Source organism: Merops nubicus, unplaced genomic scaffold (assembly GCF_000691845.1).
Source record: "Merops nubicus isolate BGI_N331 unplaced genomic scaffold, ASM69184v1 scaffold843, whole genome shotgun sequence".
Taxonomy (NCBI): Eukaryota; Metazoa; Chordata; class Aves; order Coraciiformes; family Meropidae; genus Merops; species Merops nubicus.
Window position 1 is genome coordinate 1 of NW_008600717.1, and position 24,037 is coordinate 24,037.

General features: G+C 49.2%; 1 protein-coding gene across 1 annotated transcript; it reads left to right on the plus strand.

Annotated features, from left to right (window-relative positions):
• Nucleotides 1-504: 504 nt before the first annotated feature.
• On the plus strand, nt 505-18,660 carry FBXL18 (F-box and leucine-rich repeat protein 18). The gene is made up of 5 exons (XM_008937747.1): nt 505-522; nt 829-1,029; nt 1,877-3,417; nt 6,613-6,837; nt 18,211-18,660. Exons 2-5 carry the CDS (start codon nt 877-879, stop codon nt 18,365-18,367), a joined length of 2,076 nt encoding a protein of 691 aa, XP_008935995.1. The 5' UTR covers nt 505-522; nt 829-876; the 3' UTR covers nt 18,368-18,660.
• The last annotated feature ends 5,377 nt before the right edge of the window (nt 18,661-24,037 follow it).

Consider the following 24,037-nt stretch of genomic DNA (forward strand, 5'->3'; position numbering starts at 1 on the left):
CTGTGCGCCGCCTCTGGGGGGGTCTCTGGGGCTGTGAGGTGGGCCCAGGTCCCCCCTCCCTTCGGGGGACGCCACGGCATTAATGCTCCTCTGAACTTTACTAAAGATGGGGCTAAAGTCTCAGCCGCCTCCCCCCAGACCACCACCAGCGCGGTGGGGTGGGCCGGGGGCCGTGTCGGGTCCCCGTGCCATGCAAGGCTGTCGCCTCCTTGTCGAGGCGGTGCCAGTGGGTTTGGGGTGCCTCTTATCACCCCAGTGTCAAAAGAGTGGAGGAGCAAAGGGGTTCTCGTGTCCCCTTGGGAGCCTGGCTGTCACCTGTGTGCTTTCATATGGGTAAGGATGTTGCAGAAGGGCTGTGGGTGACCCGAGGCTGCACTGCAGTTTTATTTGTGTGTATCTACCTATATGTGTGGTTATATAACTGTTAAGGTTATTGAAAAGGATGGCACTTAGAGGTAAGATGTAGAAAAAGGCTGCTTTGTTATATTTAAAATCAGAGACAGTCACTTTTTCAGTTGCAGAGTATGTGGCAAACGTGGAATGGGTGTAAACATTTTTTTCTCGTGGTTCTAAAGTAGCCAATGGTGAAAGAGTGAGTGAAGGTCCGATGACTTTGGGTGAAGTTTTGTGCTATCTCTGTATTGTCTTCAAAGGGAAAGCTTTTGGTTTCTTCATGCAGATGGGATTGCTTAAAGATTCAAGTGATTCTGATTTGTCTCAGTTTATAAATCATTACGAGACTTGGCATATCTGTGTTCTCACACAGAAGTTTCTGTGAAGTTTCTGAGCTAGTAGCTTCTTTTCTTTTCTTTTTTTATTTTTCCCTAGGAGATTGTAAGTGGGGAGACTGAGGAGGAAAGTAACGGTGTCAACTTGATGGAGTTCTCAGATGAGATCCTTTTGCACATTCTCAGCTACGTCCCTTGCACAGACCTTGTCCTGAATGTCAGGAGAACCTGCAGGAAACTCGCAACGCTTTGCCTTGACAAGAGTCTAACCCATACAGTTTTACTTCAGAAAGACTATAAGGTGGGGAGAGTAGCTTGCTGCTTCTGTTAGCTATGAAGACAAATCTGACCTCTGAAAAAATGCCAAGAAATAGAACTTTCTGATGTGTCTGCATAAATGGAATGCTCTTGAACTCTGAAATCAAGTAAACAACAAACTGTTTTACAAAAGCATTTGTTTTCCAGAATGCTTTGTTAGAACAGCCCTGTGTTCCCTTAGTTATATAAAATACTGTCAGTATCTTCTCTCTGTTTCTGGATGCTAAAATGAAAGTGACTGTGACTTTGCATTTGTAGCTGCAGATTTGTAAAGTTATAATTTTCTCAAAATACATTTTCCATGCTGTTATGCAAAAAAAAAACCTCTTATGTGTCCTGCTACCAGACGTGCAGTCAGCTAAGCCAGAAATTGTACGTGTGCTGTAACAAAAATAAAGCTTGTGAGTGAAGGGTGATACGTTTTATGGGGACTGTATCACCAAGAGCAGGCAAGGGGAAGCCTCTCTGACTCCTTTCCAAAAGAGGAGAGTGGATGAAGGGGAATGGAAGGGCCCTCCTTTCAGTTTGAGTCCCCACAGATAGCTAGTTCTGCTGAAATGGCTTTGCTGGTAGAAAAGGGAGATGTTTCTCCATCCCACTGTTGGCGGCTGAATGGATTTGGCCTCGCAGTCAGTAATGCAGGACTGCACAGACTAAGAAGCTAAAGGAAGTGTAATCTTTAGAGTCCAAAGCGTGGCAGACTAAGCCAGCTGCCAGCAGTATAATCATCCTTAAACTGTGCTAGCGTCCCGAAACCTTCGTATGAGCCACGTAATCTGAGTGCTGACCACTGCCTACATCTCACTGCGTGTGGTTTTGTTTGAGCACAGGTAAACAAAGACAAAGTGAAGCAGCTGATGAGGGATATCGGAAAGGAGATTCACCAGCTGAACATGGCTGGGTGCTACTGGCTGCCCAGCTCCACCATCGACCACGTAACGCGATGCAAGAACCTGGTGAAGCTGAACTTGTCTGGGTGCCACGTCACCTCCCTGCGGCTCTCCAAGATGCTGTCCACGCTCCAGCACCTGCGCTCCCTGGCCATAGATGTCAACCCTGGCTTCGATGCCAGCCAGCTGAGCAGTGAGTGTAAGGCCACTCTCAGCCGTGTCTCGGAGCTGAAGCAAACCCTTTACACGCCCTCCTACGGCGTCGTCCCGTGCTGCACAAGCCTTGAGAAACTGCTGCTTTACTTTGAGATCCTCGATCGCTCGCGAGAAGGGTTCATGCTCTCGGGGCAGCTCATGGTGGGCGAGAGCAACGTGCCCCATTACCAGAACCTCCGTGTCTTCTATGCCAGGCTGGCTCCTGGCTACGTTAACCAGGAGGTGGTGAGGCTCTACCTGGCGGTGCTGAGCGATCGGACCCCCGAGAACCTTCACGCCTTCCTGATTTCTGCCCCTGGCAGCTTTGCTGAGACGGGAGCCACCAAAAACCTCCTGGACTCCATGGCTCGAAACGTACGTCTGGATGCTTTACAATTGCCCAAAGCCTGGATTAATGGCTCCGGGCTCCTGCAACACTTGAAGTTCAACAACCCTTTCTACTTCAGCTTTAGCCGATGCACCTTATCCGGCGGTCACCTGATCCAGAGGGTTATTAATGGTGGGAAGGATCTTAAAAGCTTGACCAGCTTGAACCTCAGCGGCTGCGTTCACTGCCTGGCCCCGGAGTCCTTGTTTCGGAAAGCAGAAGATGACATTGACAGCAGCATTCTGGAAAGCCTGGTCGTGTCTTGCTGCAACCTGAGACACCTCAACCTCTCTGCAGCTCACCATCACAGCTCAGAAAGCATAGGGAACCACTTGTGCCAGCTTCTGGCCAGGCTGAAGCACCTGCTCTCACTGGCGCTGCCCGTTTGCTCCATCACCAGCGTCGCTGCAGACGTGGAAAAACCTCCCACGGCATCTCACTTGGTGCCCCAAACGTTTGGGAGGAAGGTTCGGATTGGGATACAGACCTATCCGAGGAACTTCACGGACCAGGCAAATCAGAAGATAGAGTCTTCGGTGTTCTGGGCTCTGATGGGAAGCCTCCGATTTTTGGAAACCTTGGAAATAATCGGGTCCAGTTTTTCCTCTGCCATGCCCCGCAACGAGCCGGCCATTCGCAACTCGCTGCCTCCCTGTGTCCGGGCACAAAGCGTGGGGGATTCAGAGGTGGCTGCCATTAGCCAGTTGACTTACTTGCAGAGCCTCACCTTAGCACAACTGCCAAATATTCTGACTGGCTCCGGGCTTATTAACATTGGATTGCAGTGCCAGCACTTACGGACTCTTTCGTTGGCCAACCTGGGCATGATGGGGAAAGTGGTCTACATGTCTGCTCTGATGGACATGCTGAAACACTGCAAGTGTTTGAGAGATCTCAGGTGAGGGGCTGCTGTGGAACATCTCCACTGTGTTTGTGGGTCTGCCAAAATGTAGCGCGTGGTTTGTTGTGGTTAGTGTAAAACCTGTGAGTGTTCCTGCTCTGGTCAGAAGTAGGTGCAGAAAGCTGGGTATTCTCCTTCCTGACTTGGGGAGAATGGGATGGCTTTGCTTGCTGTCCTTGAGGGCTCAGGATATGCCCTTTCACCCAGGTTTGAAGAGCAAAAAGTCCCTATGTGGCAGCTGCTTTCCTTTTAGATAAGGAGGAGTGAATGCCTCATATTTGGGAGCTCACTAGGTTAAATGCTACACACTTCTGCTGACTTTTTGGCTTTGTGTACATGTCTTAAATTTCCAGGAAGGAAGAGGCTCCTACAACATCTAGATAATGTAGAATTCACTTCAGGTTTCCCAATGAGAGGAGTCTGGGGAGACCTTATTGTGGCCTTCCAGGGCTGAAAGGGGCCTGTCAGAAAGATGGGGACAATCTTTTAAGCAGGGCCTGTTGCAACAGGACAAGGGATGATGGTTTTAAACTAAAAGAGAGGAGACTAGATGGTTTTGAAAGGTCCTTTCCAACCCAAACCAATCTGTGATTCTATGATTTTTTTTCCTGCTTTTGGTTTGCATTAAAAGCTTGCTTTTTTATTTGTTTCTCTTTTTTTTTGTTTGTTTGTTTCTTTTTCTTTCTTGGTAGTATAATGCAAGCATTCCAGATTTAGAGTTTGTTCTGTTCCTGTTCCTTTCTTTATGTGATCCTACAGGGTGCACAAAGGAGCTTCACAGTAGCCAAAATGTGCTTGCAAAAGGGAACAAACTGTGACTCTTTCCTTGCACTAGTCCATATGAACACAAATGTTATAACTTGGGAAAGATCCTCTTTTTTGTTGTGTGGGGTTTTTTTTTGTCCCTAAATCAGCTTCAGTGAAACTTCTAGACCTGTTGGTCCTGTTGTCATCCTCTGTTCACAAAATGGGTCTAAAATGCCTACCAGTAGCAGCAGCAAGGTCATGCCTGTGATCACAAAGGGTGTTAGTGTGACTAAAATTATTGCTTATCAGCTGAGAGTGGTGTTTGTGTGCATGTTCCTGACCTGTTGCAGTAATGAGGGGAGCCAGGGTGGCTAACACACCTCCAGAGGATTTAAATTTTCCCCCACTTCCCATTTATAACAGGCAAGGAGCGTGCTGGTCTCACATCCAAGGGATGGAAATTCAGTTGCTTAATGGCTTGGGCCCTGTGAACTTATCTTTAACCTTCAGGAGACAGACTGGCCATGGAAGATCTAAGACCTGGGGAGAGAAGTTTGGGTCCACAGTGCTGCTTCCCTCAGTCTAGGCCTTGTAGTTCCCAGGGGCTTTGAAATGAAGGCCAAGAGTGGTAAAGCTGGGAGGCAGCTAGAGCCTTGAATAAAGGCCACACAAGGGTGTCTCCTTGTAAAAAACAAACCAGCTGTTACATCTCTTTACATCTTTGATGTAAGCTGTCCTTGTTCTGCCCTGAGTGAAGTCTCAGGCTTTAGAGAGGTTTAAGAGGACTTTAATGTTTAGCGCTTCCTCCCACTAATGTAGTTTCCTTTTCATTTGGCTGGTGCTCTGTTCCTTCTACCCTTTTAGCCCCTCCTCATTTTCCAGGCTGAGGAACTGGTTCAAGGGGCTCTTCCAAAGCAACATTGTCATCTAGCGAGCACAGGGCAGCATTGCAAGCATGGCTGTCGTGTCCCAGAGATCCTCCTAGAAACCTGCTGCCAGGTTCCAGCAAAATCTCTGCTTTTCGTCCAGAATTTACAATGGACCAGTAACGCTGCTGAAAAATTGGAGAAGCTTCCCATGTCCTTAATATTAACTTTTAAGCTATTACCCAAAGGGCTTGTGGGCTCTTGGGATCTCTTCAGGTGGTACTACCTGACCAGCAGTCGCAGGCTGAACCAGAATTTATCAATTAACAGGATTAAGTTGCTGAGATACCCCCGTGTACTACAGAAGCCTAGGCAGAGATTATCCAGATTAGGCTGGGACTGGCAGCTTGTTATCACCTAATGGATTAACCTTTTTGGAGCTCTTGGCCATGCTGACCCAATGACTGGGATTCCCGAGTGCTCTGAGGCCCTGTAGTAAATCTGCACTAAGCAGATGTACTCTTCTGGTGACACTGGCCCTGAGCTGGTTCTGCTTCCCACAGACTGGTTTCTGTGAGGGAACCATCCAGTCATGCTGCTTGCTAAGACACAGACCCCTTCTTGGCCAGGTGTGGCTTCACCATGTCACTTTGTTGTCCTGCTCTGAGCTGTGATGTGAGATTGTGGATAGCCATGACAGAGGATCCTGGCTCTCTTCTCTGGGCCAGGTGTTTAAGATAAAGGTTGGATGGATGATGGGACTGATTCTCCAGTAGGAGAGCAGCAGCTTTGATCCTTTGCTATCTGCTGACCAGGGAGGTTTGGTTGTTGTCACTGTTGGCTCAGAGGCCCAAGTTCTGCATCACTCTGTGTGTGCTGTGAGTTTTTCATGCCTGTTTCTCCCTAGGCAGTAACCTGAAGCTGACTGGTTTGTTGCACTGGAGCAGTGAGTCCCTAAATCCACATCAACTGCTCAGGGGATGACAGGTAGCAACAGCCAGGCTGTGCTTGTCACAAGACCAGCATGGATCTGCTGGTCAGACTTAAGGCCAAAATGCTTTGTGGAAAACCTGAAAACCCAGGGTTACTCCCTGCAGGTGCTGGAAGTCTGCAGTTTAGGGCCTTGCTGCCTATCTGTATCATAGAATCAGAGGCTGATTTGGGTTGGAAGGGACCTTTAAACGTCCAACCCCCTGCAGGGACAGGGACATCTGCAGCTAGAGCAGGGTGCTCAGAGACACCTCCAACCTCCCCTGGGATGGTTCCAGGGATGGGGCAGCGACCACCTCTCTGGGCAGCCTGGGCCAGGGGCTCACCACCCTCAGCAGCAAACACTTCTTCCTTCTCTCTACTCTAAATCTCTTTTAGTTTCCTAAAAAACTAGAAACTAAAAACCTAGAAACTCTTTTAGTTTCAAACCATCCCCCCTTGTCCTGTCCCAACAGGCCCCGCTCAAAACCTTGTCCCCATCTCCCCCAAGCGCCGAATTGCCCTTGTCCTCTAGCACACCCTATCTAAGAATAACCATCAAGCCAGAGGCCCGAGCTTGCAGCTGACCCGTGTGTGTTGCTCCTGGCAGGCTGGAACAGCCCTACCTGTGTGCAGGTGCCCAGTTCTTCCAGGCCCTGAGCCACTGCTCCTCCCTCCAGCGGCTGTGCATCGTCTCCCGCAGCGGCCGCGGCACCCTGCAGGCCGACGCGGTGATGTCCTTCATGGCCAGCTGCCTCGAGCTCGTCATGTGCCACATGTTTATGGGAGAATCCCTGACCGTGTGCAGAAGCCTCCAGCAATCCATCGTCCGGAGGTGAGTGTGGGAGGGGGTTGGAGGGGGGGGGTTTCTGGAGCTGTTGAGGATTTATCTGCCTTTCCGTGCTTGCCAAGGTTTGTATGGCTTGGAGCGCTCGTTCCAAGCAGCTTAATGGGTACTGTGTAACTGTTTGGCACATGAACTAGCCACTTATTTTAATAAGAGTGAATCAGTGAAATATTTGAAGGTATTATATGAATTCTTGATTCCCTTCCCTCCCATGTTCTCCGCAGCTCCCTTGGCTGAGTTGGAGTTCTGGATGTAAAGCTCCATCATAAATCAAACGACACTTTTTGTGTAAACAAAACATCTGCCGACATTTTAAGTACTGAGAGATTTGACCTTGAAGCTTTCCTCCTTTCCCACAAGTGACTGAGATAATTCTCTGTCCTCTAATCACTTGTAAATGTCACTTACTGATAATCCCCTGGCAGTGCAATTCAAAGCCTTTAAAGGGTTGCTGTGAAGGGTTTTTCTGCGGGAGGAGGGGGTCTGGAGGGTGGGGAGAATTGGTACAAACTGCCTTTGCATGTTTGGCAGTTCTTAAATGCATTTTGCCTGGCCCCTTGCAGTGTTCTGAGGCTCACGTGGTGGGAAATATTTGCGTGTGAGCCGTGAACTGCATTTGAAAAGAGAGCTTTTAATTACACTTGGCATTCTGCAATCTCCTAATAGTGGCAGTCACCTTACAAAATATTTCCCATGCAGCAGACTTTCCATTATTATAATTTTTTTTCCTGTAAGGCTCTTTCTCCTCCTTCAGTCTCTTTTCTTTTGTCACCTACTGTTGCTTTGCTCTGTTAAGCTCTAATAAAAATTTCAAATCACATGGCATTATTACTGCATCCTAAAGGGTGCTCCTCCCCCCCCAGCCTCTCTCCAGCTTCAAACTGGCTTATTACACTTGGCTTGTTTCCACGGATCAAATCCAGAAGAGGCTATGACTATATTAGCTACCTACCAAACCTCACACGAGATGGTTTGGTGCTGCCTCTAAAAGGCTCTTGTGTCCTTCTGGGACAGTGGTTCTTGGAAACATCTAAGTAAACTCCTTCTGATGTGACAAGGATTCTTTGAGGTTGTTTTTCACAGGGTTTCATATCTGTAAAAGCATTTCTTGGTTGATTGCAGTTGTGCTTTGGGGATCCTTAGAGCCAAAAATCAACAGCTCCCCTTTTTTATTTTGCCCTTCCCTCTCAGCTGCCATTGCAGCACTGGCCAAAATTTTACTGTCCACTCACTGGGCAGAAATAAACTGTTCTGCAGTATTTTATGTGACTTTTTCTTCTGTTGTGGATGGATTCTCACTACATTCTGTACCTCTTAATAATTTAAGCCCTGGGAACTTTCCAAAGAGCAGCTGATGCCTCGTGGAAATGTTAAAAACTATTTTTATATTTAGCAACAGTTCTGGCTGTCATAGTATTTTTCTTCTTTTGTGTTTTATTAATAGAGACGTTTGTATGAAAACAAGATATTTTTTTTGAAGGTTTTGTTGCTTTTCTTTCCCCCTAAAGAGAGCATCTGCTCCCACTACAAATTCTACACCTGAAGTCATAATCCTCTGTGACATTGTAATTGGTGGCTCTGGAAACGATTTTGATGTCACGTAAGATTATGACTTCAGGAGGAGGATAAGCAGTGGGAGCAGATGCTCTCCTAAGCAACAAAGATCCCCTTCTCATGCAACTGTCTCCAGTAATAAAATGGAAGGAACGAAATACAGAAAATGATGTGTAAGCAGAGCCTGGAGCCTTCCGTGAGCCATCAGTGAGTCTGGAGCCACGTGACTTTTCCAGCGATCCCCTTCTCATCCTTGCACAAATGTGCCTTCAGATGGGGTCAGGAATTGACTTTCCCTTGACTGCATTTTAGCTGCTGCTCCAAGGGCAAAGAGAGACGTGCAGCAAAAGCTGTGTGTGATCTGGTTCACTGCTTAAACCCCTGGATGAGGCTCTAATTCACACAGCGGGGGCTCCCTCTAAAAATGTGCTGCTCGTGTCTCTTTAATCCAGATTTTAAATTGGAAAAGCCCATTGGGCAGCAAGTTCCTAGTTACATATCCTTCTGCCAGAGCAAAACAAGGTGATTTGTCCTTTTTTTTTGTTTGGAATGTGTGCAGGATGCTGCGTGTGTGAGGAAAATGTGGAGAATGGCTGGGAAGCAGGAGGTGAGAGGGGGCAAAGCTGTGAGCTTCTGCTCCTTTTCTTGAGCAGGGGGAATTGATCCATGTTCCTTGGGTCCCAGTAAGAGTCAGGGTTCCTGTTTGAGGGCTATGGAGAGATGGTCTCGTTTAGGCTGAGAGTGGCCAAGTGGTTGCTGGTTTTTAGCAGGGAGATAGGGACAAAGTGACTCCCATTCTAATGCCTCTAAGAAGAGAAGAAATGTGAGTGGGAACTGGAAAGGTCCAGAGCTAGGCAGGCACCTGTAGTTTGCTGCAGATGGTGGAGCTGGGAGGGCTTGAAAATGCAATCCAGGGCAGTGCAATCCTCTTTCAGACTTGGATGCACTGGAGGGTTTAGGTCACAGCAAGGGCTGGGACTGATTTAGGGGGAACAGACTGGTTTCAGTTGCAGAGTTGTACTGGAAGATGGGAGCCTGGGTATTGCATCTCCTGCATCACACCAACGTCTGGAAGCCTGAACTGATTCTCAGACTCTTCCCCTTGACTCTAAAATAAGGAGAGTATCATGTATTTCAGTTCTACTGGCCCAAAAAGAGTTGGTCTCATGTCTGCTAGTCTTGTGACAGCTCTAACTCAGGCCCTGTAGTGTCTAGTTTTCCTGTGGGCAGTTTTCTGGTCGAAGATTGCTGCTGTTTGGGACAGATTGGTTTCTGTGTTGGATTCTTCAGAAGCCTCTGATTCAGTTGTGCCTCTGTTGCAGTGGAAGAGCGAGTGGAACTGTGCTCATCTGGAGCCCTCATCAGCAAACAGCAGGCTTGCAAGGGCAAGGTCTCCTCTGAGCTTTAGAGAAGACTGTTTCCCTCTGGGCAGATAAATCATTGCAGTGTTTTTCTTTATTCTTTTCTCTTCTGTGCAAATGGGAGGGGTAATCTCCTTCATGGTTCAGGGAGACACTGTGCACATAGGAAGGGCCTGGTGGTTAGAGTGGGAGCTGTGGCTTGAGCAAGCCACATCCACATCCCTCATCTTCCTCAGACTTCACATGTGACAGTGGTCTCAGTTTCTCTGTAAAATGACATTTTTTCCTCCCTTTATCACATGGTGCTCAGCTGCTGCTGTAGCTCAGATTGCAGCAGATCTAATGACCACAACGTTTTCCCTTTTCTGCTCAGACCTGAACTTTGCCAAAGTGCTCAGCTCCAGGCACGTGTTGGTTCTGTTCAATAACTCTTCTGTTAAAACCACTGCAGCAGTAATTCCAGAAACACCAAAACACCAAAATTCATAGACCCACAGCTATAGATGCAAACGTGACTCTAGACCCGTTGCTGTGCAGCAGAGGGAGATTTGCTTCTCCCTTTTTGGGCTGAGTTCTGTGCTGGGATCCTTTCTAAAGGCTTTCAAAAAGCCGTGTGGCTCTGTGGGGACCTGCCCAAGCAGCAGCTTTCCCCGAGGGTTTCCACACGGCTATTTTGTGAAGGAGTCAGTAGATGGAGCTGTGACCTATGGAAGGTGTCCTGCTGCTTACTGACGTGTTGCATGCTAAATAATCCTGTTTATACGCCTGTATTTCTCTGCCCCAGAAATCTTGCAGGCAAGGAATTTGGATGGTTCCGTGGTGTGGTTGGTGGACACTTCACCAGTGTCCAGGAGGAGTTGCTTTCCTGGTGAAGCTTACCAGCAGAAAACAGGCTGGAAGAAGGGATGGGAGATGCTTTGGCAAAGACCCTCTTGGTTTCAAGGATGGATTTTTGTTTTCCAGTGTGTTCCTTTAGAATTTTGTCAGTTTTAGCTGAAGTGTTTAGAAAGCTCCTACCATCATAATGATTTCAAGGACTTCACAACAGCAGACAATAAAAGCCTGTGGAAAGTCCTTGATAAAACACCTTGGAAAAGATCATGAAAGCAACAATAAATTAAAAAAAAACAAACTAAAACTCTTAAAGCAGATTTAAAAAAAAACCTCTGAGAGCATGGTCTCATTAGGGATTCTCCATACATGGGGGGAAGTGCCAAGGCACAGAGGAGAGTTGTGATTTATGGGAGTGCAATCCAAGCTGAGCCACGGTCGAGAGTGTGGTCAGGAAGGGAAAGATCGTGGTGAGGCTGAAGTGGGTTTGGGGGAGGTGGGTGAATAGCTGGGCTCAGCTCCTCCCATCTCCCCAAAACACTGTCTTCATCTCCTGGGGTCTGACAGCTGCTGGGAGAAGGTGCTGGGGGCTGGGGCTGGCTGGGCTCCTGCTGTGGCATCCCCTGAATGCTGTGGGGTGGGTGCTTGGTGGTCCTAGCTCAAGCTCTGCTGCCTGACTCCAGCAAATGGCTTTGCAGAGCAAGTGTACAACTCGAGTGACTCTTAGGGTTCACCAGTGCTGGGAAGTGCAGAGAATTTTACTGGTTTAGGACAATCTGCCTGTTCTGGGGGTCCAAGACCCAAAGAAACAGAAACAATAACTTCACCTTCCTTCACGTGGAATGACTTTCACTATAGGCTTCCTGCCACTTTCCAGGAATACCTATTTCACTCTGAATTAGATCCTACTAGTCAAGCTTCTGTAGCATTACCTACATTTCCCCCCCTCTTGTTATTGTCCTTTTTTAACCTGAAACTCTTGGCTGGATCTTACCTTTCCTTAAACTGCTGATGCCAGTGGCCCTGTGTGCTGTGAGAGCCGTGATGCCTGCTGAAGGGATGAAGCACTCTCCTGGGATTCAGTTGCAGAAATAAGGCTTCCAGGTGGGAGCATGGGGTTGAAACTGAGTATTTGGGAAGTGCTGAGTGGGCTGGTCCCTCTCCTCTCCTGGCATTTGGCACAGGATTGACTTATCACAAATGAATTTTTGCTCACCTCAGACCTAAGCATTCCCCCCCACACACGTTGTTTCTACTGCCCTGGATATGGATCCCTGCAGTATTCCCCTTGTCTGGATTCTCACTGTGGGCTCGGCCTCAGAAAAGCCCTTTTTGGGTGATGCTTTTTCCTGCTGGGTTGGGTGTGGGGGCAGTTAGGGCAGTAAGCAGGCACGAGATCCTCTTTGAATTCAGCAGAGTCCTCCAGCATCCCCCCGACTGCTGCGATTGGAGTGACACTGCAAAAACCTGCTATTACCACCTAGGGCTTATCTGAGATTTTTCAAGCTAGTTTTGAATCCCTTCACCACCTTCTCTTCCTTCTGACCTTGAAAAAGTCCCTCTCAGTGCTGCTGGCTTCCCCAGATCACAGAGCTGGTGCGGTAGCCACCGATCCCACTCCACTAGCCTAAGCATGTCGTGGGCTCCAGCCCCCACGCTCGATTGCAGGAGAGTGAATGTATCGCTAGGCTGGTGGAGTGAATCATTAGCATCCTGTCCCAGCCTTCATTGTCTGTTTCATTTCCTGCTCTTGGAAACCCCTGAATCATTCTGTCACAGACTGAATAACAAACTGCATCCTTGTCAGCTTGCGTTACCCAAGAATGCCTTGGCGGGCTCAGCAAAGGCTGGCTTTGCTTGAGGTGTGTCCTGGACACCTTTCTCCCAGGGATGTTGTTTATGGGTGGGTTCAAATACTTTCCAAACCAGCAAGGCTTGTGGGACCACCCTCAATTTGGCACGTGAATGCGTTTTCTTTCGGGGGTGCTAACGTGCCCCCTTCTTAAATGCATTCCTGTGGCTGACCCGAGTGGCTTGTTCTGACTGCTGGCTCCTGTGTTTTGAAGGGAATTCAGCCCTGAAACCTTCCCCAGTGGGCAGACTGGTTTGTGCATGATCTAGGTTTTAGGGAGCGTCCTCCTCTCTTTCCTGGCTGAGGAATACTATTGGAACAGCACTGTCGTGCTTTCTCTTCACGAGGGTGTAAAAGGCTGAACGGAAGCATTAACTGCAGCTTTAAAGCATTTCCATAGTAAAATAAATCTAATTGAGCAGTTATTGCAGTAGCTTTTTAATTTGTGGAAGAGATTAGGAAATAACTTTCAGCTTGCTCTGGCAGAGCACTCCCCTAGGACGTGTCCTGGGCGCTCTGGCATCGCTCTTTGGGTTCTTATTCCCTCCCCCTCTAATTGTCCGGTCACATTTGACTGATGCAGAGTTCAGCTGGCAAAACAATGTAAGAACCTCCATCTGCAAGCGTCTTTGGTACAAACCTCAGTGCAGAGCAGAAGCAGCAGAGTGTCATTCATGCCTTGCAGAGAAACCGCAGCAGAGAGATGTCATTTGCCTCGAGCCGGGCTGAGTCTGACGTGTCCTGCTCCTTGCCCGTGACACCCTGCAGCAGCAGAGGAGGCCCTGGGGAAGATGATGGGAGAGCTGGCACTGTCCTGTGGGAATGGCTCCCAGAGTCCCATCTGCACCCCTTCATCTCGGGCTGGAGGCTGTAGTGCTGAGACTTGAGGTGAGGGGAGATCACAGGTCTCGGGAGAAGGGCTCTGTAGACACGAGGGGATGGAAGAGACCCTTAAAGGAAAACGTTTTATGGAGGAAATACCTCACTGTGTGGAGTTAAGAGCAACCTGAGGGATCACAACAGCTTTCCTCAGGAACGTTTGAAGTCTGTTTCTGAGGTTAGAAAATGAAACCTGCTCAGCCCTGGTGCTCTGGCAGGGTTGAGAGCAGCCCTGAGGAATGGGTCTGCTTTGGAGTCGCTGCGTGGAGGCTTTGTGAGGAGCCTGTGGGGGATGAGTGGGGCGTGAGGATCCCTCCTGCTCACAGAGGAAGGGGCCTGGGGGAATCCCTGTCTTTGGTGTGGCTGGAAGAGGGTCTGGAGAAGCTTCATTTTACACTGTCAGCAGTCGCTGTGAGCCAGGAGAGCTGCTACAGTTCCCTGGTAGGCAGCTCAGGGCACGGGCAGTGGAACAAACATTAAGTGTCTATGCCTGGCCTTCCCCAAAAAGATGAGAAAAGTGTGTGTGTGTGTTGGGTCGTGCCACTTGCCAGCTGCTCCAGCATGTCCTGGCACTTCCTCTGCTGCACCGTGCCGTGGGGATGGGAGTTCCCTGCCTGGCTCAGGTGTGCTGGCTGCAGCTCTTGGGATGGGTGCCACATCTGAACTCTCAGATGTGAGTAAGTCTTCCGGAGAAAACAGACTCACTGCTGGGCCTGGAGGAGGGTTACCTGGCTTCCTGTGCCTGTGGGTGAAGGAGCTGTGTACATGGCAGAAAGCGAGCTGGTCTGAACTGTCTTCTCCTGGGAAACTTTTGCCTCTGCAGCAGCAGCTCAGCAGCCTGTGGGGTGTCTCAGTGGAGGGAGGAGAAGGTCTGCGACTGCAGCAGAGATTGGTTTGCAGTTGTGAGAGCTGTGCAGATCTGCTCTGTCCCCTCTGTGCTCTCTTCCCCCAAATCAAGCTCCTCTTGCTTTCCTTCCCTTCCTTCTCTGGAGCCTCTTTTAAGCTCATCTCCGTTTGTGAGCTCAGAAACCTGGCCTTGATCCACTCCTGATACACCATATTTCCTCCTCTTATCTGGTGTGCACTGCTTTTGTTGCCAGTGCTTAATTACAGCACCTTGCATGCCCTCACTCCTGCTCGCCAGCATCTGTGAAACAGGATGTGCTGAAATGTCTGAATTTGGCGTAGGGCTTTTCTTAAGATTTCTTGGGAAATCTCAAGGGGAAATGCATTCTTCAGTCCCAAATACTGCCTCATCCTGCCCTTACAAGTAAGGGAAGGTAAGTCTGAGCAGCACCTAACACAGCAGAGCTGTTGTCTTCTGGGGTGTGTGGATCAGGGGGCTGCAGGGGGCTGTAATCCATCGTTCTGGGCTGTGTGGTGAGGTTCTCCAGTGGCTTGGGGCTGCCCTTTAGCTCTCTCAGCAGGTGGAGTCCTGGGGTCTCCTGGCCTCCCTGGAGCTATGTCTGAAAACACACACCAAGAGTGTTTGCCAGGAGATAACTGCATTCCAGGGAGTGACTCTTTTGTCTCACTAAAATCGAGGCAATCTGATCAAAGTGCAGCCTTGCTTTAGACTTTTTCTCTCTCTTTTTGACTTTGTCCCTGACCTACATATTGGATCCTGCCACGCTGGTTGGAAGTAATTGAGAGCGTAGTGTTAGGCTATTTACCAAGCTGTTCACTTCAAAATAACCTTACTGTGCCCAGTCCACACCTGCTCTGGGATCATTTTGGAGGCAAGCAGCAAAGCACCATTAACCCTTTCAGCCCTACAACCTGAGATCTAACTGCAGAGCGAGGTTATAGCTCTGCTGATGCCAGGAGGAGCTGGTGACACAGGGCATACTTCACTCATCATTTCCCAGCTCCAGGGATGTTTCCAGCCTGCTGCTGAAGCCAGACCTGCTACATGTCCACATTCACAGGGGGACACTGCAATGATCTCCTCCTAAAAGTTCCTGCTGGGTGGTGGTTGGTTTGGTGTCGAGTCTGCTGGACCAGAGGCTGTGCTGGAAAATGTGTGTAGGGGGTGTGTTTTCTTTGTTAGCCCAGTGGTTGTTTCTGATTAAAGGATCTGTTTTGAAGGGGCTGCTAGTCAGTTGCCTAGAAAACTTGCTTTTATTTAATTAATCATGATGAGTTTAGTCTGGAGGTTTTGTAGGAGAGAGCAAACAAGCATATCCTTGGCTTCTTTCCCTTGGAAAAAAAAAAACCAAACAAAACAACCCAACCCAGGGCTTCATGTCTGAAACTGCAGCTCTTTGTCTCCCCAGGTCAACATCCTTCTCTGTCCTTGGGGTTTTAATTCTACAAGCCATGCACTTGCAGAGCTAGATCCAGTTTGAAGTCCATCCAGGTGTGGAATGAGGAAAGAACCATCAAGAAGATTACAGGAGCTATTCTGCAATTCATTAACTCAATCTCTTCCCCTTCTTGTTATCTCCTCCCCATGCCCGGGGGCCTTTCAAACTAGTGCTCTAAGTGCTTCTCACTTAATCTAGCCCACCTGGACAGGTGGATGAAGAAAGGAATGGCCCGAAGAAAGGAGGGACTAAAGGCCCAGAGATTGCAGAGGGAGCTGGCTTTGGGGAGCTGCTAATCCCAGTTGAACATTCTGACAGCTGCTCGTTAAAATCAGGCTGTTTTTTAACAGGCAGTTAAAAGAGAGGCTTTGCACGCACGTTTAACTGAGAATAATAGTGAGCCATGTGCATTTGATTCTTTTTTTTTTCTTTTCTTAAATCACCCAAATTGTACATGGAAAGAATTCTCCGGCATCAACTTGCTGGGGTATGGAATTTACAAGGTTTGCAGTAACATTCAGCTTCCTGTGGAGGGGGGAGAAAATGATAAAGCTTGCTTTTTTTTTTTTTTTTTTTCTTTTTTTAAGATCAAGTTCAAACCTCTCCTCTAATTCCAGCCTCTTTGGAAGGTATATTTGCTGTGTTGGGGTTTTTCAGTTGTCTCCGTGGCAGATTGTCATGTAAACTTGTCTAGGCTCTCGTTTTTATAGCTGCATGTAAAGGCTGCTTATAAAGGACAGTTTTGTAGCTGGTGAGAAGGCAGCATGCAGATCAGACCTGGGAGAGTCCATACCCAGAGAAAGCAGCAGAGGTTTCTTTGCCTTGGGGAGATGGCTGTTTCCTCCTAGCTGAATTTCAGCAAACTTGGTCTATTACCACAATTTTCTCTGCAGGACTGTGGTGTTGGATAAGAATCATGAAGAGCTGAGGCAGAGGAGGGACTATCAAAGAGACATTTGCTGTATTTTCTGTAATTTCACTGCAGACTTTGCCAACTGCCTCCCAGGTTGGTGGTTATTTGCTGGTTGATTTCTTGTAGGCAGTGCTGTGGAAGTGAGGAACCTGTGCAAGTGCCCAGATCCACTCAAGGAGCAGTGTCCTTTTCTGCCAGCCTGTGGGCACGAGGCATGAAGGGCAGGTCCATGATGCAGAAAGATAGAAAATTGCCTGGGGTAGTTTTGTTGCTGGAAATCCTTAGTCCTGCAACTACTTAATTTAACCCACCAGGACTGAGTAACTAGCCTTGGTGTTCCAGGAGTTTCTCTGCTATGTTTGTAGCAGCTCTACTCCAAATCATTCGTGGATGGGAGCATCCTTTCTGCCTCCTGGGAACTGCCAGTCCCTCGTGGCCTTTTCTTCAGGGGCTGGATTGCTACCTGGGATTTCCTCTGTGTTTCCAGCAGCTGAATCTCCAGATTCATCTGGCAGAAATCTGGCCATTTCAGAGCTAGAGACGAGTTGGGAATTCTCCAAGCACAGCTGTGTAAGAGAAGTTTGTTGAGCAATGAGCTCCTCTTCCAGCCCAGCACAACCTGGTTCAGCCTCAAGGGACTGATGCTGCCAGTTTGACTCTGCCTCCTTCAGAGTGATAACGAGCTGGCCCTTGTCCCACACTTCAGAGGCAGCATCTTGGTGGCATGGAGCTAACAGTCACAAGTCTTTTCATCTTAAGGATGCAACTCTTAAGCTATAGGATAACTTCTCTTTACCCCTGGTGGAGCTGGGAGGGCAGGAGGAGAACACGAGTTTCTCCAAGAGGAGACCAAGACACTGCAGTTGTATGTTCAGAAACCAAATTTCACATAGCAAACAGGGATACTGTTTGGGCAAATTCCTGTGGTGCCAAGACAGGTTTTCTGCAATTTGGATTGAACAGGAGGCTGCAGAGTGTGTGTGTGTGTGTGTGTGTGTGTGTGTGTGTGTGTGTGTGTGTGTGTGTGTGTGTGTGTGTGTGTGTGTGTGTGTGTGTGTGTGTGTGTGTGTGTGTGTGTGTGTGTGTGTGTGTGTGTGTGTGTGCACTAAATGCTTATCTGCAGATCTGAGCTTTCTAAACCTGCCCCTGCTCTAATTGCAGAGGAAGGCTCTGCATGCAGAGCAGCCCAGCCTGAAGTGATGATCCTGGGCTCAGCCCCGAGGGGACTCCTGGCACTGCTCTGCCCTGATTTTCTTAATGGCTCTGCAACTTGCTGCTGCTTTGTAGGTGGTTTGAATGGTTGTCTCAGCACCGTGGGGCAGAGCTCAGGATCCTCGGTCCTCTAACAATACCCAGATGTTGTGATTGATTTATTAATTTTTTTTTTAAAACAATTTCTTCATCCTTCCCCACGTTAGGCCAAATCTGGGCTTGTGTCAGCTCAACAGACTCACTGAAGGAGGGTGGAAGCCCAGCCTGCACTCCCTGCTGACACAGAGAGGAACGTGGGAGACCTTGACTTCCAGCTGCCCCTCCTGCCTCCTCTGAGCTTGCCCCCACCCCTTCCTTGCCCCCCCTGCTGCATGATCTACATCCAGGGAGTCCCCTTCCCTCACTCTGGAGAATCCCTGGTGTCCCTGGGCTGATAACCTGTGTCTGATTCAGTTTCCAGGCAGACCGCCCCGCGTTAAATGTCGTCATCTTCCCTCTGCTTCACGAGGACTTGACAGAGGTCATCAGAGATGTCCCCATGAGGCACCTGGATGAGATTACCTTGTTCAAAAGCAGAGTGGCCGAGGAACCCCCCAACTTGTGGTGGTGACTGTCTCAGCGTGGAGAGGACGGGCGGCGTGGACATGTGAGGCAGCTTCTTGTTGGCCTGGATTCCCCACCCTCAGCTCCTGGCCACCTCACTGGACACTGTACAATCCCTTTAAACAGGTGCCATTGCAAATTCAAAGAAGCTGATCCTTTGCAGTGGGGCAACGTCTCCTGGATATTGCTTGCATCTGAAAATCCTGTCTCAGAAGGCTCCTGGAATCTGATGAGTGTTTCCTTGCGGTTAATAGGAATTGTTTTGTTATTTTACTGAAGTTAAAGGTAAGATAAAGTGACAATGCTCTTTCCCCTGTGTCACCTGGTGTGTTTCCTAAGGGCCCCCTGTGTGCTTTGGCAGTGTGCTTTGTGATCTTGGTGGACATCATTCTTTGCTTTGGTCGATTTTTGGCAAAGTAGGAAGCCTAGGCCAGCTAAGAGGCACAAAACGTGTTGCTTGGTTGAAGGGCATCACATCTTTTCTATGTTACAGATAGGCATTTGTAGGCACATACATGCAGTCGCAGATATTTCAAGGGTTTTTTTTGGATTGAGGAGTACCACAAGGAGTCTTTTTTTAATTTTTGATTAACAAATTCAGGTCGTTAACGTCGTGACCGTGGTATGTTCTTGCTGATGCTGTTTCTGTCGGTTTGGTGGAAGAAGTTCTCAGCTCCCATCTATCCTTGTCCTAGGGTAGATGGTGCCTACAGTGACTAAGTTGAGGCTCAGATCTGATTAAAGTGCAGTCTGTCTTGCAGTGTAGATGGGAATGTAGTGTTCCAGTTCTGTCCTTGGATCCCATGCCTTGAGCTCACGCTAATTTTAGAGATGATAGGAAGTATTTTTACAGTGTGATTTCAGTCAACTTCTCTGCTCCACAGAACTTCCTCAGGCATCAGTAGTGGTCTGGATCACTTTCATATTGCCTTATTTACTGAGCACTTTTGAAAGCATCAGACAGCTGTACCAAAAGCCAAGTTAGGAATCCCTGGAGCTCCGTTTCTGCGTGGCAGTCAGATTTCCCTTCTGCCTGGAGTGTTTTGTGGTAGCACCCTGGGTCTGTCTTCTGCCAGGCAGCTATCAACCAGAGCTGTCCAGCTTCTCCTCCTCAATGCTCCCTAACATGTTGAGCAGTGCTGTTCATGGGAGGCCCATTGTTGTCCAAAGATGATGTCCCCATCTCCTGGTTGGCATTTCCTACGTGAGATGCCATCTCTCAATCTTGTGCTGTTGGTGGTTCATACAAAGCCTGGTCTGATGGGATAGATTTGAGAAGAAAATGCATTCAGAGGACTTTCCCTCCTTCCTTTTCCATCAGCCAGGGGTGAACCTGCCTGGAAATCTGCCTTGCTGGTGTGACTCTTGAGCCAGACTGCAGTGATGCTGGTGATAACGAGCAGGTTAACGGTGGCCTTCTGCTAGCTGAGTGCTAAAGGTATCTCCTGGAGCTGGGGTGGTCCTCCTCGTGGCACCTGCTGCTCTTTGCTCTCCTGAGGAGGTTCTTTCTACCTCTTGTTGTGTTGCTTGCCTCTTTGAATCCCTTTCTCCCTCTCCAACAGCTTTCTTCTCTCCTTCCCCCTCACTCCAGCACCTCAGATGGACTTTCTGGCAGGAGCACGAGCCGCTGCTCTGTCCGTTCAGGCCACTTCAGCTCTGCCTGGTTTTTGTCCAGGTTTCTTTCCTAGAATAAATAGGGAGGGTCAGGCAGCAAGTGGCTGCAAAGCTGCTTTCTCCTCCTTGGTTGAAGCTTAGCAAAGCTGCTTTCTCCTCCTTGTGCCTCTAGCCTCAGGGCAGGGGATAAGGAAGGCTGAGGGGATGGAGCCAGCTCTCTGATGCCTAAGGGGACTTGTTTTGTCTTGTGGGAGGACTCCCAAGGTTTTCACAGGCCATGCCCACCCTCAGCAGGGATTTCCCCTCCACAGACACACTGTGGCATTGACACAATTTTGGCAGAACTCCCAGCTGACCTGTTCCTGTCCAGAACCATGGTTGGGGGACAGTGGTACACAGAAAAATGCCTGTTGCTTCACAGTGCTGTTAACCCTTTGATCTTGGGGGATGGAGTAACCTGGTGGGACATGCTGCCCCTTTTGCTTGGCAAAGCCATGCCCATCTGCCTCGTGTCTTGCTAGATCAGGGCAGGCAATCAGGCATGTTTTATAACACCATTATTCTAGTGCCTGGAGTGTGGTGTTTAGACATCTGTACTCACACGAGTCCTGAGGCAAACACCACCAGTTACAGCCAGGGCTAGCAACGGTCACCCACAGGTAGTAAAGGCAGCACTACAAAGAGTGATAAAGAGCTAAAAACTCCTTCCACCCCCAACTCTGGGCCAATGCTTGATATCTCTACTACAAATCCTCTTATGGTGAGTGAGAATTTCCGCTGCTTCTGCACTCCAGGCAGGATTCACCAGATGTTAATAATGTGCTTATTTTCTCTAAGTGCTATTTTGGCATCGGTGTTAATTACAATTTATATTCTGCAACATTTACACTGGGAAAAGAACCCACCCTAATAGTCCCCAATTGGCAGAGCTGGGCTATTAAACATAGCACCATATGTTCTGAGCAGAGCAATAGATGGGTCTCGGAGCTGAGACTCCGGCGTGCAGCAGTAGAGGAGGAGAGGAGAACACAGAGATGGGTGGTTTGTTCCCAGCTTTTATTTAACACACAATTCCCCCTCCTTTTCTCTCCTCTCTGTCCCCATCTCTCTAGAAATCTCCCTCCCTGCTATCTGTGAGCATCTAAGGAGGTGATCTCTGAGCCTGCTGATGCCACTGGCCCTAGTGGAAATAGATGAGTGCAGTTAGAGAAGGTGCCCTCCCTGCTGGCCTGGGGCCTGCGTGCTCCAGATCCAACCTCTGGCCTCTGGGGGCTGCAGAAGAAAGCTTCACCTTCACCCCCAACGAGGTGTCCGTGCTCCTTTTGGGAGGGCATTCAGGAGAAGTGCCATTAGTGTGTGAAATCAGAAGTTTGCTGCTCTAACCCCCAAAGTCCCATCCCGCCAAGCGGTGTGTGGGTCCTGCAGGCCGGGAGGCTCTGGGCCTGAGGAGGGCAGCTGCTTTTGGTGGGGGGAAGTCACCAGCGTTTCAGCTGGTTTCCTAGGAGGGTGGGTTGGAGAGTTGCTCCCTCAGATGTTTTGCAAAGCTGATTTCATGGTCTCTTTAGGAATGGGGAAGGTTTTCAGTGCTCCGTTTGGAGAGGGGGCTGCGTGGCCCAGCGCGGTCGCTCGTCTGCTGGGGGGTGGTTTGGCAGGAGGAGGAGAGGTGAGAGTGGGAGGAGACAGGGCAGGACTGTGGAGGACCTGGCACTGGGAGCCAGACCTGCACCGTGAGGCTTAGCCTCAGTTTCCCCACTTGTGAAGGGCAGGAGGAGAGGGCAGGGCTGGGGCTGCTCATGCAGGCTGAGGGTAGCAGAGCAGCGACCCTCAGCTGACACTGGCACGGCCACCTCCTCCTCTGCAGAGGCATCTGAGGCTGCCAGGGAGCAGGGCAGGCTCTGTCCCTTCCTGCCAGCCCCGTGCTGGGCACTGCAGAGGCAAATCTCCTTCCACTGCAGCTCCTCTGCCTCTTTGAGATGCGCCGGCAGCCGGGCTGCTCCAGCAGGAGAGTCATTTCCATAGAAACCAACAGGGATGTTGTACAGGGAATAATGATTAATAGTGAAGGGATGTTGCCTTGGGCCCTTTTCATTTTTTAGGGGGCAGTGAGGGACCAACCGGAGCACAGGTGGGGGGGGGACAGAGAGGCTCAAAAACTAATGGAAACCATCTCTTCCATGAATTTCCAGGGCAGCTTCCCCTCTCCTCCTCCTCCTCCTCCCCTACCCCCCTGCTGCTGCTTCCCAGCTTTCGTCAAATTTTCAAAATGGCTAACCTGGTTAGAAATAATCATAATAATAAAAAAGGATGGATGAGGTCTGACTACTAACATTGTTGCTGTTAGCAGCAGGATTTCAGCCATAAAACATGAGGCAAGGGAGGCATTGACCTTTCCGCTGTTTGAAATGAATGGAGACATCAATATCCATTGTTTTGTGGCATTGACCTCTGACGCTCTCCTTGCGCCCTCCCCTTTCTTTCTTTTTTTTTAATTTCCCCCTGACACTCGAGGAAAGGGGTCGGTTTGTACCATCTATTGATCCCCATCTTACCAGATAGGGAAATAATTAGAATTTTAAAGATCTCGGCTGCGCGCTGGCGAAATACGGACGCAGCCCCCACGTCGGGTCCTCCCCCCTTCCTTGCAGAGATCCAAAGCTCTGAGATCTGAGGGAAGACAGATCAATATGGGTTTAATCATGATAGGGGGGTTTATTTCAGATTTTTTTTTTTTTTTTTAAATGGTAAAGTGTAATGTTTTATGTTCATGTTGTCAGAGTCTGGCTGCCTGGTGCCTTGTTTTATTTATTGTTTCAAGTAGCCCCTTCGTTTGTGAACTTCATCTATGTACAGAGAATGTGAAATCAGGCATTGCTAATTAGCTGTATGACAATTAAGTAATGTAGCACAAAACCATTAGGACACTGGATTGGTTTTTGAAGTTTCTCCTTTGAAGTGGAAGCTGCAACTCCCTGCCCAAGGCTGCTGGGGAAAATGTTTTTCTATCAAAACTTTCTTTGAAAATAAAATGTCAGTGTAAGAGTCCCTATTTCTGTCATCTCTCCCTATAAACAGTGGGTGGAAATGGTTTCTCACTGTAAAAACTGCTGGCATTGATGGAAAAGGGAATTCAGAAAAGCATTAAATGGGTGGTTGGTCTCCAAACCCCCTCGGCTTGGGGAGAGATGGCACCAAAACTCCCAAAAAACCCCAAGAGAACGGTGGTGCTGTAGGAGAGAGGAGCCAGCTCCCAGCTGAGGGCCTGGAGGTGGCCCTGGGAGCTGGGGGTTCTCCTTGGGTGCCATCAGGAGGTGGGGCAGCCTGGTCACAAGGACCAACAGGCTCCTCAGTTCAGGCTCCTTCAACACTTGTGTTTGCATCTGGCCCTTTGTCCTAGTAGTGAGTCGAATTCTGAATGTGCAACTTCCATGTACGCTGGTGGCATGTAAAGCTTCAAATAAAGAGTGAAATGGAGTTTGAGCCAGGTCTCTCTCGTTGCCTCCTGCCTCTCGTTTCCCCTAAAGCCCAGAGCTGGCCTCCCAGGAGGGGTCTGAAGACAGAGGTGGGTCGCTGTGGGGAGGGGTGTGCCTGGACTGGGAGCTGTGGGAGTGCTGGGGTGAGTGGTGCCCGTGGGGTCCACAGCCCCCTTCCCCCAGGTCTGAGGTTTGTGGGTGCTGCTCTGTGCACCTCGTGGCTGTGGGCTCAGCTGTGCCTTGGAGAAGGAGCTACTTGGGGTTTAGGAAATGCCTTTCCTCCATGGATCTCTGAGAACTCAACTGCTGAGCTGAGCTGCTGTGGGACAAACCTTTACCCATGGGTAAGTGAACCAAAGGGACTTGCAGAAGCTCCATCACTCTGAGAAACCCCAGGCTACACCCCACACCTTGCTCTGACTGCTCCAGCCCCCTGGACCTGCACTGTTTCTGTGCATGAAGCCCAGAGCTGAAATCAAGGGTCTGGTTAAATGTGAGCTGGGGTGGGCAGGTCACCCTTGCAGCCACAGGAGGTGCCTCTCCTGGATCCTGCAGGCCTGCAGAGGTGGTTGGAAGCATGTGGCCACCCACTC